Consider the following 16,195-nt stretch of genomic DNA (forward strand, 5'->3'; position numbering starts at 1 on the left):
TGCACTATGGATGGCAGTTTTAAAGCTGGCACAACAAAGGAATCCAACACAAGAAGTTGTACTGGCAGAGGCTTGTTGTGCAATCCATAGTGCAACCGTCTAGACCAGGCATGGCCAAACGTGGCCCTCTAGCTATTTGGGGACTACAACTCCCAGCATCCCTAGCTAACAGGACCAGTGGTCAGCGATGATGGGAATTGTGGTCCCAAAACAGCTGGAGGGTCAAGTTTGGCTATGACTGGTCTAGATGTTAGCACTGTGGTCTAGCGGAATGTACTCATGTTTCCCAGTGCACAACCAGTTATACCAGTGCAACGAGTATACCACTAAGTGACTTAAACCTAGTGCTACAATGGACACATCCCAGGGTTTTCACAAGTGTAGGGTTGCTAGGGGAAGGGAAGACACTCAGTTGGGTGCCAAGGGTGGATACTACAATACTGGCAACTGAGGACTGGTTCGACCTGAAATATGAAACTCCTAAATCTGTTTTTATTGCTGAATACTTCTTCCTCCTCACTTTGCTCCCCCCTTTAAAGAAACAACTGAAAAGAAAGTGGTGGCACGCCCAGTGAGATTCACGTTATTTCATGATGCATTCACCAAGATGAAACTAACTTAAGAAAATCTGTTCACCTTCATTTCTCCTTGCCAATGTTTTCCCCATCTCCTCTCCCATCATCATCATCATCTGCCCCACGGTTGAGAGTTAGGATTGTCGTCTCCTTGGGGCAGGGACCTGCTTTTGATTTCCTCTCCTCAACTTACCAGTTGAAGACAGAAAGGCTGCAGAAGCATTTGTGGTTAAAGACCTCCTGATCTCTCTAGCTTTTCCTCAAATCTTTTAAGACTCTCCTCAATCCTAACTTCTCTCCACCAAGTGCAGATGCTGTAAAGCTTCCTCTTTGGAGGACAACTTGACGTTATAAATCTAATCCAGATTTCTCTCTCTCTCAAGGAATGCTGCTGGTTCGGGAGTTTGTAAAGGGAAGGTGGGGTTTGAAGTTTCGGTTGGAGAGAGTATTAATTGTAATGCTATGCTTTAGGGCATAACATGTCTAAGCTCCCACCTTCATCGAGGTGCAGTAAACTATTGAGACCACTGGTGAAATCAAAAAGCTTCTTAAGCAAGTGGCATTTCAGCTAGGTTTATTTGTAGGTTTAATGTGATGGATGCACAATTGTCAAGCCCAATTAGTTACCGGGCAGCAGAAGCCCAGTTGAAAAAACATCAGCATTTTACTTGGGCCAGCTGGCAACCCTATCAGGAAAATAGAAGAGCTCCACAGGGATCGAAGAGGAGGCAGGCTGACATTTCCAAAGTTTTAAATGAAAATGAATCTTCAGCTAAATGCCACTAGCCTGCAGTAAACTGTATCATAAGAAAGTAAGAGGAGCATGGCTGATAGATCAGCCCAAAGGCCACCTAACATACCATCCTGTTCTTACAGTGGCCAACCGGATGCCTACATATGAAGACCCAAAGCAGGACCTGAGCAACTCTCCCCACAGCAACTCTCCCCACGTGATTCCAAGCAACCAGTATTCAGAAGCATACTGCCTCCAACGGTGGAAGGAGGACACAGCCATCGTAGATGGTAGCCACCGATCGTCTTCTCCGTGAATTTGTTTAATCCACATTTAACGCCATTGAAATTGGTCAATGCTACATGTTGTGGGAATGGAATCCATAGCTCAACTATACGCTCCATGAATAAGTACTTCCTTTTCTCCTTTCCTGAATCTTCCAAAATTCCAGCCTTGCTGGATGATCCCAAGTTCTAGGACCAAGAGGGAGAACTGGGGTCTATCCAATGAAGCTGAAACATCATGTAACTCCAGGCAGGCAGAAGGAAGATCATGGGCCTCCAGGGCTATTTTTTCTTTTCTGCAAAAGAAAAAGATGGAGTGTACTTACTCCATCTCATTCCCTCTGTGCTCACCAAATATAATTGCATCTTATCCTGTACAGTGGTACCTCAGGTTACGTACGCTTCAGGTTACAGACTCTGCTAACCCAGAAATAGTACCTCGGGTTAAGAACTTTGCTTCAGGATGACAACAGAAATCGTGCTCCAGAGGCGCGGCAGCAGCAGGAGGCCCCATTAGCTAAAGTGGTGCTTCAGGTTAAGAACAGTTTCAGGTTAAGAACGGACCTTCAGAACGAATTAAGTACTTAACCCGAGGTACCACTGTACATGGATGCCTACAGCTCAGGATAACGGTAAATATATCTATTGAAGATTGTGACCCACAAAAATATGTCAGGTGTGGGGAACCTCTGGTCCTCAAGTTGCTGCTGAACTACAACTCCCATAACCCCTGGCCATCAACCACACTTGCTAGGGCTGATGGGAGATGTGGTTCAACATCTGGAAGGCCAGAGGTCCCCCATACAGACAGAATCGCTTATAACTAGATGATGGCCAAGAAGCACAAGCATGGTGCAGTAGATCAGCTCCATGTTTGCATGGGATAGAATTTGAACAGGCACATGTTACAGGGCAGTGGAAGAGCCTTCTCGGTGATGGCCCCCTATTGTGGAATACTCTCCTCAGGCACCGTCTCCAATGTGGCACTCCCTACAGGCAAAGACCATTTGATTCTTGACTCAGCTCCAGCAATTGTTTGCTGCACTGCTGCTATTTTATTCTACCCTTTAATTTTGGTTGTATTAGTGCTTGCTGTTTCTAAAGTGCCACCTGAAAAAGTCCAAGAAACTAAAGAAAGATTTGGGTCCAGCCGCTGAGCATCTATTCCACCACACACTGTGAAAATCAGCGGCTGGTGTAAAAAATTTCGTGAGGTCTAGCGGGGAAGAATGTTGCAGATACCACAATCTCAGACCCTCCCAATAACCACGATAAACAGGAGACTTGTAAGGGACCTAGCAAGCTGCCTTATACAGAGCCAGACCACTGGGTCCATCTAGTTAAGCACTGTATGCAATGACTGGCAGCAGCTCTCCAGGGTTTCAGACAGGGGTCTCTCTCGGCACTAACTGGAGACGTCAGGGATTGAGCCTGGGACCTCCTGCATGTAAAGCAGATGCTCTACCACTTGCAGACATCACAGGGAAGCCTCCAAGGAACTGAGACTTTTAAAGAATACATATAGGAAATGGAGGGATTTATAACTAAGGAGGAGCACAATAAAGAGGTCCAAAGCTGTAAGGATGGTATCAGGGAAGCTAAATGAGCAGGGACTTTTAAGGGACACTCAGAACGACAAAAAGAACTTATCAGGCCACGTTTGGAGCAAAAAGAACAAGGGAGGATAATGACAGCCGCTTAGGGATGGTGGAGAAGTGTTAAGAGTTGACAGAGAAAGGAGGAACCATTCAATTCCTATTTTGGTCTTCTCCCAAAAAGGGAACCGAGTTTGACCAGGAAAAGCAGAACTAACGATGCAAGGAGGGATTTGCAACTCAGGATTGCTAAGGAGGTAGCTAGAAAACACCTAACTACTCCTTTAAAGGAGTTCAGGTCTCCAGGGCCAGAGGAATCCTATCCCAGGTTGCTGAAGGGGCTTGCAACAAGATTTTATTTCAGGGTACAACAGCTGTCTGGTGACTAGAAATGAATGTTGTCCCTATATATCTTCAGAAGGGGAGGAAAGGGGGGAATTAAATCTGGGAAGCTAGAGAAAAATCAACTCAACGTCAGTAACAGGCAAAATTCTAGAACAGATTAAACTGTCTGTACGTGAGCAACCAAAAAAGAATGGATTACTGGGAGCCAGGCAAGCTTTATATAGACTGAGTTGCGCCAAATTAACCTTATCTTTTTTTTTCTTTCTTTTTGGGGGGGGTAGAGTTACTAAGGTTTATAGATAAGGACAGTCGTTTATCTTGATTTCAGTGACGCATTTCACAAGGTCTTCCATGACACCTAATACTACTGTTAGGTGGATCCCAATGAGTGATCATGAATAGTTCTGAATCAATCTGTCAAGAGTACCAACGGAACTCTAGGTTGTACCCAACATTACCCCTACTCAGAGCAGACCCATTAAAATTAATGGACGTAGCTAACTTACTCCAGGATGGACCTCAACAGAGATTAAAATGTAAAAACCTGCATTTAGATATGAAGAATCCGTGGCACATCTATCAGGTAAAAGAGCTCTGGAAGGGCAGTCATACATGTGAATAGGATCTAGGGGCATCTAAGGCGAAAAGCGAAAAACACAAGCCAGCAATGTGCAATCCAAAGCAGCTTAATGCAATCTCAGATTGCAGAAGTGGTATCCGGGTCGGAAGCAGTAATAGCCCAGGCAGCATCTGTAGTACTATGGTATCCAGAAAAAAGGGGGGGAAAGCCAGAATGCGAGGGGGCCTGGAAACTATGAAGAACAGTTGAGGAGAGCTGGTGTACTTAGCCTGGTGAAATTGGGAAAAATATTTGAAGGGCTTTCACAATGAGGATGGGAGAGACTGGTTTCTCTGTTGCTCTGAGGACTTGAATGCTTAGGTCTGCTGAAGTGACCCTGTTACAGGTGCCACATGAGATCCATTCCACACTCGGAAGAAATCCACCTTTCAGTGTGGCAGCACCCACACTTTGGAATTCCTTGCCTATTGACATCAGACAGGCATCTTTGCAGTACTTTTTGGCTCCTGCTTAAAACATTCTTGTTTAGACAAGCCTATCCAGACATGGAGAAGTTATATGTGTTTTTATCACATTTTAGTGCCTGTTGGTTTTAGTCTTATTTTGAATGCTTTTAAGTACAGTGGGACCTCGGTTTTTGAATGTCTCAGCTGACGAACATTTCGGTTAACGAATGCCGCAAACCCGGAAGTAAATGCTTTGGTTTTCGAACACGCCTCGTAAGTTGAACATGCCACGCAGCTTCCGCTGAGTGCAAGATTCTGAGGCCTAGCTGTCAGCTGTTGAGTTTTCGGTTTTCGAACGTTTCAGAACTCGGTCTACTGGAACGGATTACGTTCAAAACCTGAGATACCACTGTACTTGCTTTCAACTGTTTTTAATTACTGAGAATGTTGATGCTTTACTTTATATTTTTGCAAACTGCTTAGATATGCTGGGAAGCATATCTTGGCTTAAAAGTTAGGAGAAATTTCTTAATGGGACGAGCGGTACAATGATAGACAGACCACCATGGAAAGGGGAGGGAGGCTCTCAACCAGAAGCATTTGAGCTGAGGATGGATGACGAACCTGCCAGAGATGCTACAGCTGCAGGGGGTTGGAAGAGAAGATCATTTAGGTCACTTCTTGCTAGCAGGTGTTCTTCACTTCTCTCTCGACAGAAGCTGAAGCTTGCCCCACATAAGAGGAAGCTGCCTTATACCAGGTCTGTGTAACTGTCCCATCTAGCCTTGCATTACCTAGTTTGGGTGTGGGGAGCCTTTGACCTTCCAGATGCTGCTGAACTGCAAGGATGCTTCAGCCCAAGCAGACATGGCCACTGACCAGAGATGAGACTGTAGTCCAGCAACATCTGGAGGGTCAAAAGTTCCCCATACCTGGTCAAATTTGTCTGGCAACAGCTCTCCAGCATCTCTAGATCATGAAGGCCGTTTTCTCATAACAGGCGCCCAAACCTTTCAACAGGAGATGCATGCAGTCTACTATAGAGATGTGGGTTTCATGCCTGAACTGCCTGGGCTGAGTGTGGAGAAGGGGAGAAACAGAGTTCATGGCAGAAGCGAGATTTGAAATAGGGTACTTCCCATACTCCCCTAACACTGGGAACCTCAGAATCCTGACCACCAGGTTTTGTGCTGGTGCAGAACACGAAGGTCTGGCTGAAGTGCTTTGGGAGCAATGTAATTGGCCCAGCTCTTCCCCCACTTCCGTAACCGAAGTTGAGGTTGTGATGATCCATCACCACCATCACTTGTTAAGATCTACCAGAGAGAAAGTATGCAGATGGGGGGGGGGGTGTTGTTGCTGAAGCCTGTCCCCTTTTAAAGGAGACATGCCAGATCTCTTCTACTGGCCCTTTGAAAGAGAGCAACAATTACTTCACTGGGTTTTGAATTATAAGCTGCTGGGGGTATGAAGTGATATGGCCTCCTTTAATTTTACTCCTTTGTTTCGATTCTGCATTGCATTTTATCACTGTTAGCCATCTTCTGGCCCAGGGATTGCCCTCTAAGCAGGGTGCAAGCTGAGGATGAAAAAGCCTGAAACACTGATGCCGCCAAGATAGCACAACGGATCAGGAAGTCCCTATGATTAACGTACGTGTGTGTGTGTGTCTAACATAGGAAGCTGCCTTATACTAAGTCCATCTAGCTCAATATTGCCTACATCGACTGTCAGCATCTCTCCAGGCAGGGGGTCTCTCCCAGAGCTACCTAAAAATGGCTGGGATTGAATGTGGGACTTCTTGTATGCAAAGCAGATGCTCTACCACTGAGCTGTGGCCCTTCCCCAATTCAAGAGGTCTCCTGCAGCGTCCCACCTCTCCCTCCTGCCATGTGCAATTTGGGAAAATCAGCCTCTTACAAAGGCAATGGTTAGAATTACAGGATAAAGTGAGTGAAGGCAGTAGTATGGTGAAGTACAAAGTGCTACCCTTCCATCGTCATCAACAGCGCTCAAGGGGGCTTACACATAATTATTTTTGCACAGATACTGTCAGTGCAGACTGAAGCCAACCAGAATGGACCACACTGCTGGAATTGCACATTCAGTGCATAACGAAGTAACTTTTACCCATTTAAACTAGCTTACTGCAGTGTGCACACACTGATATGTGGGAGAGACTTACATATAAGTAATTTAAAAAGCACCTGTTTCCACAAGCATTACTTCCAACCCAAGTTGAAAACCATTTCTCAAGAGCTAAAGTTATGGCCAGTCATGTTATTTTAAGATTTTGGTGGCTGGGCCTGAGAAAGAGGGAGATAAAAAAAAATTCCCTACAACGAACTTTAAAAAAAAATTAATCAGCTAATCTTTTATGTTCTGATTTTTAAGGGGGGTGGGAATCTAGCCTAAAAGTTTCCCCAATTACAGAGATCCCATTCATCCAAATGGTTTATGAAGCACTTCTAATATAGCTGAAAAACCAAATCCATGGGCATAGCCTAATTCAACTGTCTTTTAAGCACAGTGATGCTATACATCAAGTATTTTAAGCAAACGCTTCATGGCTGGGCAGTGTTAGAAAGGTTACGGAGGGTGAAATCAATATTGCTTTTTAAAATCAGAAAGGGAACTCACTGACTGCAAAATTTAAAATCATCAGACTGATCAACTAAAGCTTTTGATTCACCTGTGCAGGACAGTTTAAAGTGATGGAGTTAAGTCTGTGATTCTTGTTTTTGTGGTGCCGATTTGGTTCTGGAGGAAATGACGAGCAACAAAGATACCTTGCCTTCTTACCAAAGACTCATAAAGCTATTTTTCTCTGCATTTTAAGTTCTTACACACAGAAGCTCCTTCAGCCTCTCAAGAAACATGTACTGGTGTTTTAGTAGCATGGAAACTTCACTAAAAGCTGCTTAACTCCATGGAATGGTACACCCAGTGTGGTGCGTTGGCAGAGTTGGAGCAGCACCTAGGAGACCGTTCAGATCCCCACTCAGATATGAAGCTCACTGGATGACTTTGAGCCAGTCACTATCTCTCAGCATAACCTACCTCACATGGCTGTTGTAAGGATAATGTGAGGAGGAAGTATGTATGCCACCTTCAGCTCCTCAGAGGGCGGGTGGGATCCAAGAGCAACAATAAAAATAAATGCTTAACAGGTTAAGTGCTAGTTGCTATGCTCTTGTCACATGACCATCTGCTGCAATGAAAAATGGGCTTTGTGTGAATCGGTGCTAATGGGCTGCAGAACTGAATCCCTCTATAGCTTTCACTAAAGGTGTTCTGTCTGTAAGCTGCTCTGGCAGGATTTAGATGAGTCTTGCTCACCCATAGCCCTTTCTTTTGGCCCGACAGTCGGCTCTTTATCCCCGACTACTGCCCATGCTGGCTGAGTCAAGTTGGAAGTCCAACAACATTTGGAGGGCCACTGGTTTCCCCAAGCCCACCTTGAAGCTTCGTCAACAACTGCCTTTTACCATTTCCTCCTATCCATCCAAATATGCTTCAAATTTTTCATGTTCTAACAGGCTGTGCCATCTTCCAATGTAGGAACTGTCCTATACAGTGGTACCTCAGGTTACATACGCTTCAGGTTACGACTCCGCTAACCCAGAAATAGTACCTCGGGATGAGAACAGAACACCTATCTTCCAGTGTAGGAACTGTCTTATACAGTGGTACCTCGGGTTACATACGCTTCAGGTTACGACTCCGCTAACCCAGAAATAGTACCTCGGGTTAAGTACCTCAGGATGAGAACAGAAATCGTGTTCCACTGGCGCGGCAGCAGCAGGAGGCCCATTAGCTAAAGTGATGCTTCAGGTTAAGAATGGACCTCCGGAACGAATTAAGTACTTAACCCGAGGTACCACTGTACTGAAATCAGATTGCTGGTCTATGTAGCCCAGCACTTGGGAATCCTTCTGACAGGGAATTGCTCTCTGTGGGGTCTTTCCCATATCTCCAGCTCAAGATCCTTTCCCTAGAAAGATGCCAAAGATGGTATCTGGCACCTTCTGCGGGTAAAGCGTGTGGTCTACCACTGAGCTATGGCCACTCTTCATCCTCCCAAGTAAACATGGAGCTGCCTACATTTCCACACCTTCTCAAAGGAGAAATAGGGAGCAGCCCTGCATGTATGACTGTGCGTTGTGCATCTCAGCCAAAGTCATCTCAGCCAAAACAACGAGTATCTTCCATTTCCTTTAAACACCAAATGGGGTTCATTCCCCACCCCTGCCCATTTTCCCTATAAAGGGTAGAAAAAAGTTGTTGTTTTTTAAAACATACATGTTGCCATTCTAAGCAGCTGTTTCTTTTTCTTTTTTTACCTTGGTTTCCTGATGTAAGTCGCTGTAGCGCTTTTTTCTGCCTGGTTGGGATGGCTGCTTCCTTGACTGACCAGATGGACTGGAGGGGTGGGGGGGAGGTGGGGGGGAAGATGGGTAGCAGAAGCCTTTCCACAAACGTCCACCGTGTGCCCTAGTTTCCATGCTCTGCTAGGGCAGGGAGACCCCCTTCTGGTGCTTAGACACGGACCTGTTTCCACACACCATGGAGGCGCAGACACAAAACGCTTGCCCATTTATACACAGAGGAGCTGCTCTTTTCAGACATGGAAGGCCGGAAGGAGAAGCCCTCACCTACCTGAAAATAAGCAGAACTGGGGAAGCAAGAGTTGCTGGAACTCCAACTCCCATCATCCTTGGCTACTGGCTGATGGGAGTTAAAGTCCAGTAATGGCTGGAGGACCACAGGTTCCCCATTCCTGAGCTACAGCTTCTGGATGACGGTTCCCATCCACACGTCTTTTGAGATACCCCACGCAACTTGCCCATCTTAAGATGGGCTCTCCCATCTATAAAGCAGAGCTCCTCGGTAGCCATTCTTCCCTGCAGCAACTATTTTATTAGAACAATTCATCTTATTTCTCCCACCCCACCAGGCCAAACGTAGATCTGCCCCCAAAATGACAGCAAGTGGGGGTGAGGGGTAGAGAACTGGTAATTTACAGTGAGTGAAAGATTGCTCTTGCCTTCTCAACTGCAATCCAGAGGAGGACTGCCTTCTGAACAAGAGGTCAGAGCCCCTAAAAACTTTTTGGTGCCTTTCGTAGACCCTTAGGGCCCCAAATGCAACTGGCTGCTCCACTTCCCCCACCCCACCCCATCGCAAGGAGTGCTTGGTGGCCACAGTTCTGCCTCTCAATGCAGCGCTGAACTAAGAAAAAAGCAACTCCAGGAGCGTGGACATGGGGCCAATTGTATTTCTTTTTTAATTGTTATGTTCTCAGTACAACAAATCATTTTAACAAGAAAGGCAACCATCACATAGATCCTCAAAATGTCTATGGTCTTACCCATTTTCTAAGAGAATCGCCAGTGCCCCACTGAGATGCTCACCATCTCAGGAAAAAAGTATATTTAAAACAAAAACCAGCCCAACCATATGAGGTATGTTATGGGGCCAGTCCTTTTTCGTAGTGCTTCTCGGGTGCTAATTCTCACTGAGGTCTTGACTGGGTCTGGACAGTATTAATGGAGGCTTGTCGACAGAGGTTTGAATGATGGAGTGGTCCCCCGCCCCAAATCCCTGCACACAGAATGCCAAGAAGGGGCACTAATCTCGCCTTCTCCAAAACCAGCTACATTTCCATGTACAGGGCAGGAATGGGGAAACTGTGGCTCTCCCGATGTTGTTGGACCACAACTCCTCTATCACTCTTTTGGGGTGCCATAAATTTTCCCATACCTGGCTAATTTGGGGCAATTTAATTTTGGGGGCAGATAACCAACATGGGGAATGATAGGATTGTGTGCGATGTGGGGGGGAAACATGGATACAGAAATATTTGTCTCTTCTGTCACAGTACTAGCACTCAGGTCACCCACTGAAACTGAGTAGCAGTAGAAGACAGGTAGAAGAAAAAGAACATCTTTCAAACAATGCATAATTTACTTGGGGGTGTGACAACCGCCAGTGACTCAGGTGGCCAAGAAGAGCAAATTCATGGAGGATTTGTCTGCCATTAGCCATGACAGTTAAAGAGAGACACTCAACTGCTCAGAACCAGTATTACCTCTAGTGGGATATGCCCAGCTTGTGATCTGGAGCCATCTAGGCACCATGGCAGACAAAGCGTGGTGCTTGATGGACCCATGGTCCATCAAAGGGATTATATTCCATCAATGGATTCTGCATCCCCCGCCTCCCAGCTTACAGTAGAAGGGCCCAGACACAGTTCTGCGACCTCAGTGAGAACTATACCTACAAGAGAAGCTCAAGGGCTACAGGCTCCCAGTTCAATCCCCACCGCAGACCTTCCAAGTTTCCTCAAGCCCTGGCACATACAGCATTACTGGTGATGGGGAAATCCTTTTATAAAACGAGACACCCCCTAAATGAAAAACTCCAGGTGTGGTGTATGCGGCCCCCAAAGAGAAACGTGGTGATGTGGGTTTAAGGAAAGCCTGAAACAAAATGAAAACCGTAACTACTGGGAGCTGTAGGCTCTCAGGTTTAATGGTGTCCCACCAGTTAACACACGCACACAGAGCTAATACTCTGCCCAAAAACATGTGGATTTATGGACCCCCTGATGTCTCCCTCAGGTCTTCTGACAATCACTTTAACGATCTAAAGCAAGACTAGGAGACGAAATGAGGGCCTGTTACTGCCAGACTGTTCTCTGTACTGACCTTGTGGGTATTTGGTTATCAATATCCTCTCAACTCAGCAGTCTGGGACCAGCTTTATGCTAGTTTTTAAGCATCTACTTCTGGATGTCATCTTCTTTTAACCTATTTGAGCCTTCTGAGAGTGTAAACAGTGCTGTCCCTCCTGGCCAATCCCTTTCATTACTTCCTATTCAAGCTCCAGAGAAAAAGGAAGTAGCAGGAACTACTGGCCCCAGGTTTCAAGCGAGGCAGATTTTCCTGGCTATCCTCAGCTGCTAAGGTATCTGGAAAGGTTACTTTTAAATTCCACTTCTCAAAAGATGTGAGTTTCATATCTGGTATTAGAAAGGTTCCAGGGCTGCTACAGCCTAAACCTTTGGCTGGTAATGAACTCATTAAAGCCCCTTTATTTCCAAAGTGTATGCAGTTTTCTTGTTTTTGTTTTTAAAATTCGGCCAGGTCATATTTGAGATGAAGGGGGAACCCCATTAGACCAAACACACCTTTGAAAGTGTGTCATTCTTGTTACAAATGCCATTAGTTAATCCTAGGAAAGGAGCAGGCATGCTTTTGCTTAAGCAGGGTTAATTCCCCCCCCCCCCAGGTTGACAAAAACACCACCCCAGTAAATCCAGGATACCAATGGATCCTGAACACTTTGAGATGCACCAGAAAGAACATCTAAGTCTATATGCTAGAGTTGAATATGGATGAGTGTACTGAAGAGTTGCAGGACCTGCATTTTAGCTGCTCTGAAAGGGGTGGCGACACCTAATCACACACCTCCGTCTTGGTCAAGGTACAGGCTGGTCTACTTTTATAATTCTTACCTGCTTCCTTGCCTGAACTGTAGTCCACAGCCAGTTCATTGCAAAGAACAAATCTTTGCCAGGCCGTGTGGGAAAGGTGCCAGACCCTCACACTGTTTCTAAGGATGCATTCACACCACTCGTTGTACTGCTCCAATCCATTCACAATAAGGTTCACACATCCAATGGGAGGTATATTTTAAACCTGCTAGTGCAAGAAAGATGCTACACTAGCTCTGATCATCCTGGGGGAACCCACATTGAACTGAATTATTCTAGGACAAAATGGTTCTACTGTAGCTCTCTCTGAAGGACAATGTCCTAAGTGCTTTTTCCAGTACAACTGGAGAGGGTGGGGTGGGGGAGAGACAAGATGCTTAGCATCTGAGCAGTTCTAAATATATATTTTATAAAGATGATTTTGTAGTGGTAGTCTCTGGCAGTCAGTGGCTGAGCTACCCCTGATGTCCCAGAGAGGTGGGAAAGGCAGGAGGGTCAACAGGAGCCTGGGGGTTAGGGCTGGCCAAAGGGGCAGGGGGATTTGGGGAATGAATCAGGAGATGGGAATGGTTTTGAGGAAAAGTCTGGGAGAGGACAGAAAACTAAGAGGGAGAATGGCCAGAAAGGAAAGCAGCTGTGTACGGTCAGGAATTGGGATATCAAGCCAAAACCTTCAGCTGTCAGGTTCCTAGTGAATTTCATGACTATAGAGCTATTGCCGTTTGAGTAGCCAGTTATGGGGGGCAACCCAACATAGTCATCCAGAGCACAGAAGTGCAAATCACATCCCAAGAAAGTGTCAAATCTCCTCTACCGCATGCACCACTACTTAATGGACCGGGGGTTGGAAGGTAAAGAGAGCATTTAAAGGGTTGTGGTAAGAGCCCTTCAATCATGTGAAGCACCTGCCTAGAACTGGAAAAATACCAAGACCTTGCCACAGTCAAGTAGCAGCATATTCCTTATGCAAACGTGCGAAGAACAGCTTTCGGAAAGGTGAACAGCAGGGTTTTGAAAAGGGCATTCCACAGGGATACAGTTCTTTGTCTTTCCTAAGCAGGTCATTGTACATCTGATCGTATGTCGTTTTGAAATCATAAACGTTTGGCTTGTCCGGCGCTGGTCCTGGCAATTTCACGTGAGTCCCCGTCCCAAAGGATCGAACAATGAAGCCACGCTTACTGAAAGACAAAAAGAGGAAAAAAGAGGGAAGCTTAATTATTCTGGATGGATTCATGTTTACATGCCAAAACAATACATAGTAAATAGCAACTACACAACCCTCTGGAATCCAACAGGTGCCTAGTATCTTGATGCTTAGGAAGCTACTGAAGGTATATTTGTTAAATAAACCTTTCCCTGAATCACTTATGGAATATTAACTACAGAAATTTAAGAATTAGTTTTATTGTTTAAGTGTCTGCATCTTTTGTGCTTTACCTCATTTTATCTTATTATGCACTGATTCAATAGCTTCTGGCTATGACGCAATTTATTAATCTGAAAGATAAATAAGAGAAACTCTGGAAAATACTGAGGCTACTGCACCACTGGAAGGTTTAATTCACAGGTTCATTCTACATTTGAAGTGCTCCAGCCCACTTTTAATGGTCCCAGGGCGGGTTACAAAATTGTCACCACTGAAAATCAAGTATAATTTTACATTGATAACATAAAATAAGACCACAACCCACCAATGACAGAAGGGAAACAGCAGGACAGGGCAATAACCAACGGCCTGGGCACAGAGGTGCACTTACTGCAAAGAAAGCATACAGAGATGGCGCAGGATGCACATCGGAAAGGAGGTCATTCCACAACCTGAGAGCCCGCCTCAGAGAAGACCCTCTCAAGCATTACCACTTCTTGATCCCTTACGGCAGAATAAGCAATCTAGAAGTCTGTGCTGGTTATTCAGGTTCTGAATACGACAGCTTCTGATTTTGCTACTTATTCCCAACATAATTTGCTATTTTTAACTTTGTTGCTCTCATAAGAGCAACCAAGACAAGAATTTCACTCAGTGAGAGAGAAAATGACACAAGCAGAGAGATCTTGTGTAACTTTTCTATGGCTTCACATACTTTTTTAAAAAAATACTCTTAATAACAGCTCTTTCAGAAGACTGGCCGATTTTAAAGCACTCCTCAATTAAGCCATTAAGCAGAAAGCAATTCTGACCCTCAAAGACAAGTCTTCCTCAAGGGCCTGGATTTGCCATTTCAGAAAGAACATGTGACGTTTCAAAAGAGAACCCAGCAATCTCCGAAATAAAGTCAGCTGTGCAGTGAATGCCGAGCACTATTTTTAGTTACTTTTCTCCTTCTACATGAGCAAACTGGATTGCAGAAGTACCAGCACAGAACATTTCCCTATTGCAGATCATGCCGGGAGGGGTGGCGGCTGGGGGGGGGGCGCACTTTAAACAAGAGACCCACTTGTTTAAATGAACAGAAGGCTGTTTTTCCCCCACCAGGGAACAAAACGAACGAATTTCTCTCCGTAAAAATATTTCTGCAATTCTGAAGCTAGCAGCTTGTCAACTTGGTTGGGAAGCGGATGTAGAGCCACGTAAGGGAATGAGAGGGAAAAGAATTGTGGTTGATGCAGGGAGTGGATGCTCCTATTATTACTGTATCTTCATCCTGAACCACAATGTTCTTTAATGCACACATATCAACAAATCCATTTCTCATGAGCAGGTCCCCACTGCCTTCTAGTGACCACGACACCACAGATCTCTCGTTTTGCATTCTACACAGTTAACTAATTTGAGGGGCGTTTTTGTCTCTTACTCCCATAGGTCTCATTTCAACTGTATTTTGAAGCATGATCCTCTTTGAAGCAGCCAGGGAGGACCCCCCCCCCATTTCTTGCTTACCCCATATCCTACACAAGTAAGACAAGAATCAAGCCCCCTTTGCATGCCAAGAAGAAGGGAAACTGGAAGCAGTAAAAAAAAATGGCTGACTAGTAACACTTCTGGACTGATTGATGTGTCATAGAACTCCATGTGCATTGCTGCCTGGATAGTTGTTGTCAGCAAAAGGGGTGGGTGTCAGAAGATAGTAAAGTAAAACAGAGCAGCCTACTTTATTATCTAGCTGCTACTTGGTTAGGAAGTCAAGTGTTTCGCTTGGTTTACCAGCCAGTCATTAGTGTTACCACCAATTCCTTCCCCCACCTTCTGCAGCATGCAGATAGGGAAAGAGGCACAGGGCTATATCCAAATTTCACTCAGAGCAGACCCACTGGACTTCCTGTGTTAGCCATGCCTATTCATTTCAATGGGTCTACTCCAAGTATGACTAACAGAGGATACAAGCCAGGGTCTTCTCTTATCCTGTATTGGAAATTAGACCTCTAGATAGGAATCTGTGCAATGGTGGGTGTTCTGTTCGCCAGTGGGCTGGGACCAACCCAGGCAAGCCACTTGGCGGGTCCTTGGCCTTAGATCATGAATATATTTCTGATTCAGTGATATTCTCAGTGTTGGGGAAATCTAAATGACAACCAGAAAGCGAGCTTTCCCACAGTCCTAAAACCAGATCATGGGTTCCCAGAATTTCTAAGGTGCTTGTTATAAGTCACAACAAGATGGTGGTTACAGGCCAAGCAACTTTAGGCGAAAAATTAGGAAAGGGCACTAGACTTACTGCATCTGGTTTGTCTCCATGGCCTTGCCATTCCAGAATCTCTGCTTTGGCCTCCCAACCTTGCTACATTAATTTCAAACCTGCATTTAAGCAGCTCTGTAATTTTTTTAAGGGGGGAGCGGGGAATGCCGCAAGACCAGCTGCTTGCTCACAAGTAGTTCAACCAGTAATCAGCAAGGGGGCACAAGGGCTAAGCTGAAAAGAGGCTCTCAGTTCCTCCTCTTGACCTATAAGCCTCAGGGGGAATTAGGGAAAGGGGGCAGTGGAGAGTCCTGAAGAAGGTGGAGGCATAATCTTGAGGGAGGATAAAGTAGGTTAGGCTATCTCTTCACGCACTCAATGAGACATAGAGAAAGGAAGGACCAGCTGCCCTAAGTCAGGGGTGGGGAATCTCAGGCCAGGGGGCAGAATGTGGCCCTCAAGGCCTCTGGTCCAAGGAACTCTCCCTAGACCACACACCCTCAATGGCCCTGCTTCACCCCC

The 16,195-nt window shown here is 45.5% G+C and overlaps 1 protein-coding gene across 1 annotated transcript in view; it reads right to left on the reverse strand.

Moving 5' to 3' along the window:
* Positions 1 to 16,195, reverse strand: part of SSU72 (SSU72 homolog, RNA polymerase II CTD phosphatase) — a 49,603-nt gene that overhangs the window by 15,303 nt on the left and 18,105 nt on the right. The window contains exon 2 of the mRNA XM_083454368.1: positions 13,094 to 13,237. Coding sequence (XP_083310494.1) covers positions 13,094 to 13,237 — 144 coding nt within the window. The remainder of the gene's footprint in view (positions 1 to 13,093; positions 13,238 to 16,195) is intronic.

The sequence above is a fragment of the Podarcis tiliguerta genome (assembly GCF_965153285.1).
Source record: "Podarcis tiliguerta genome assembly, chromosome: 8".
Taxonomy (NCBI): Eukaryota; Metazoa; Chordata; class Lepidosauria; order Squamata; family Lacertidae; genus Podarcis; species Podarcis tiliguerta.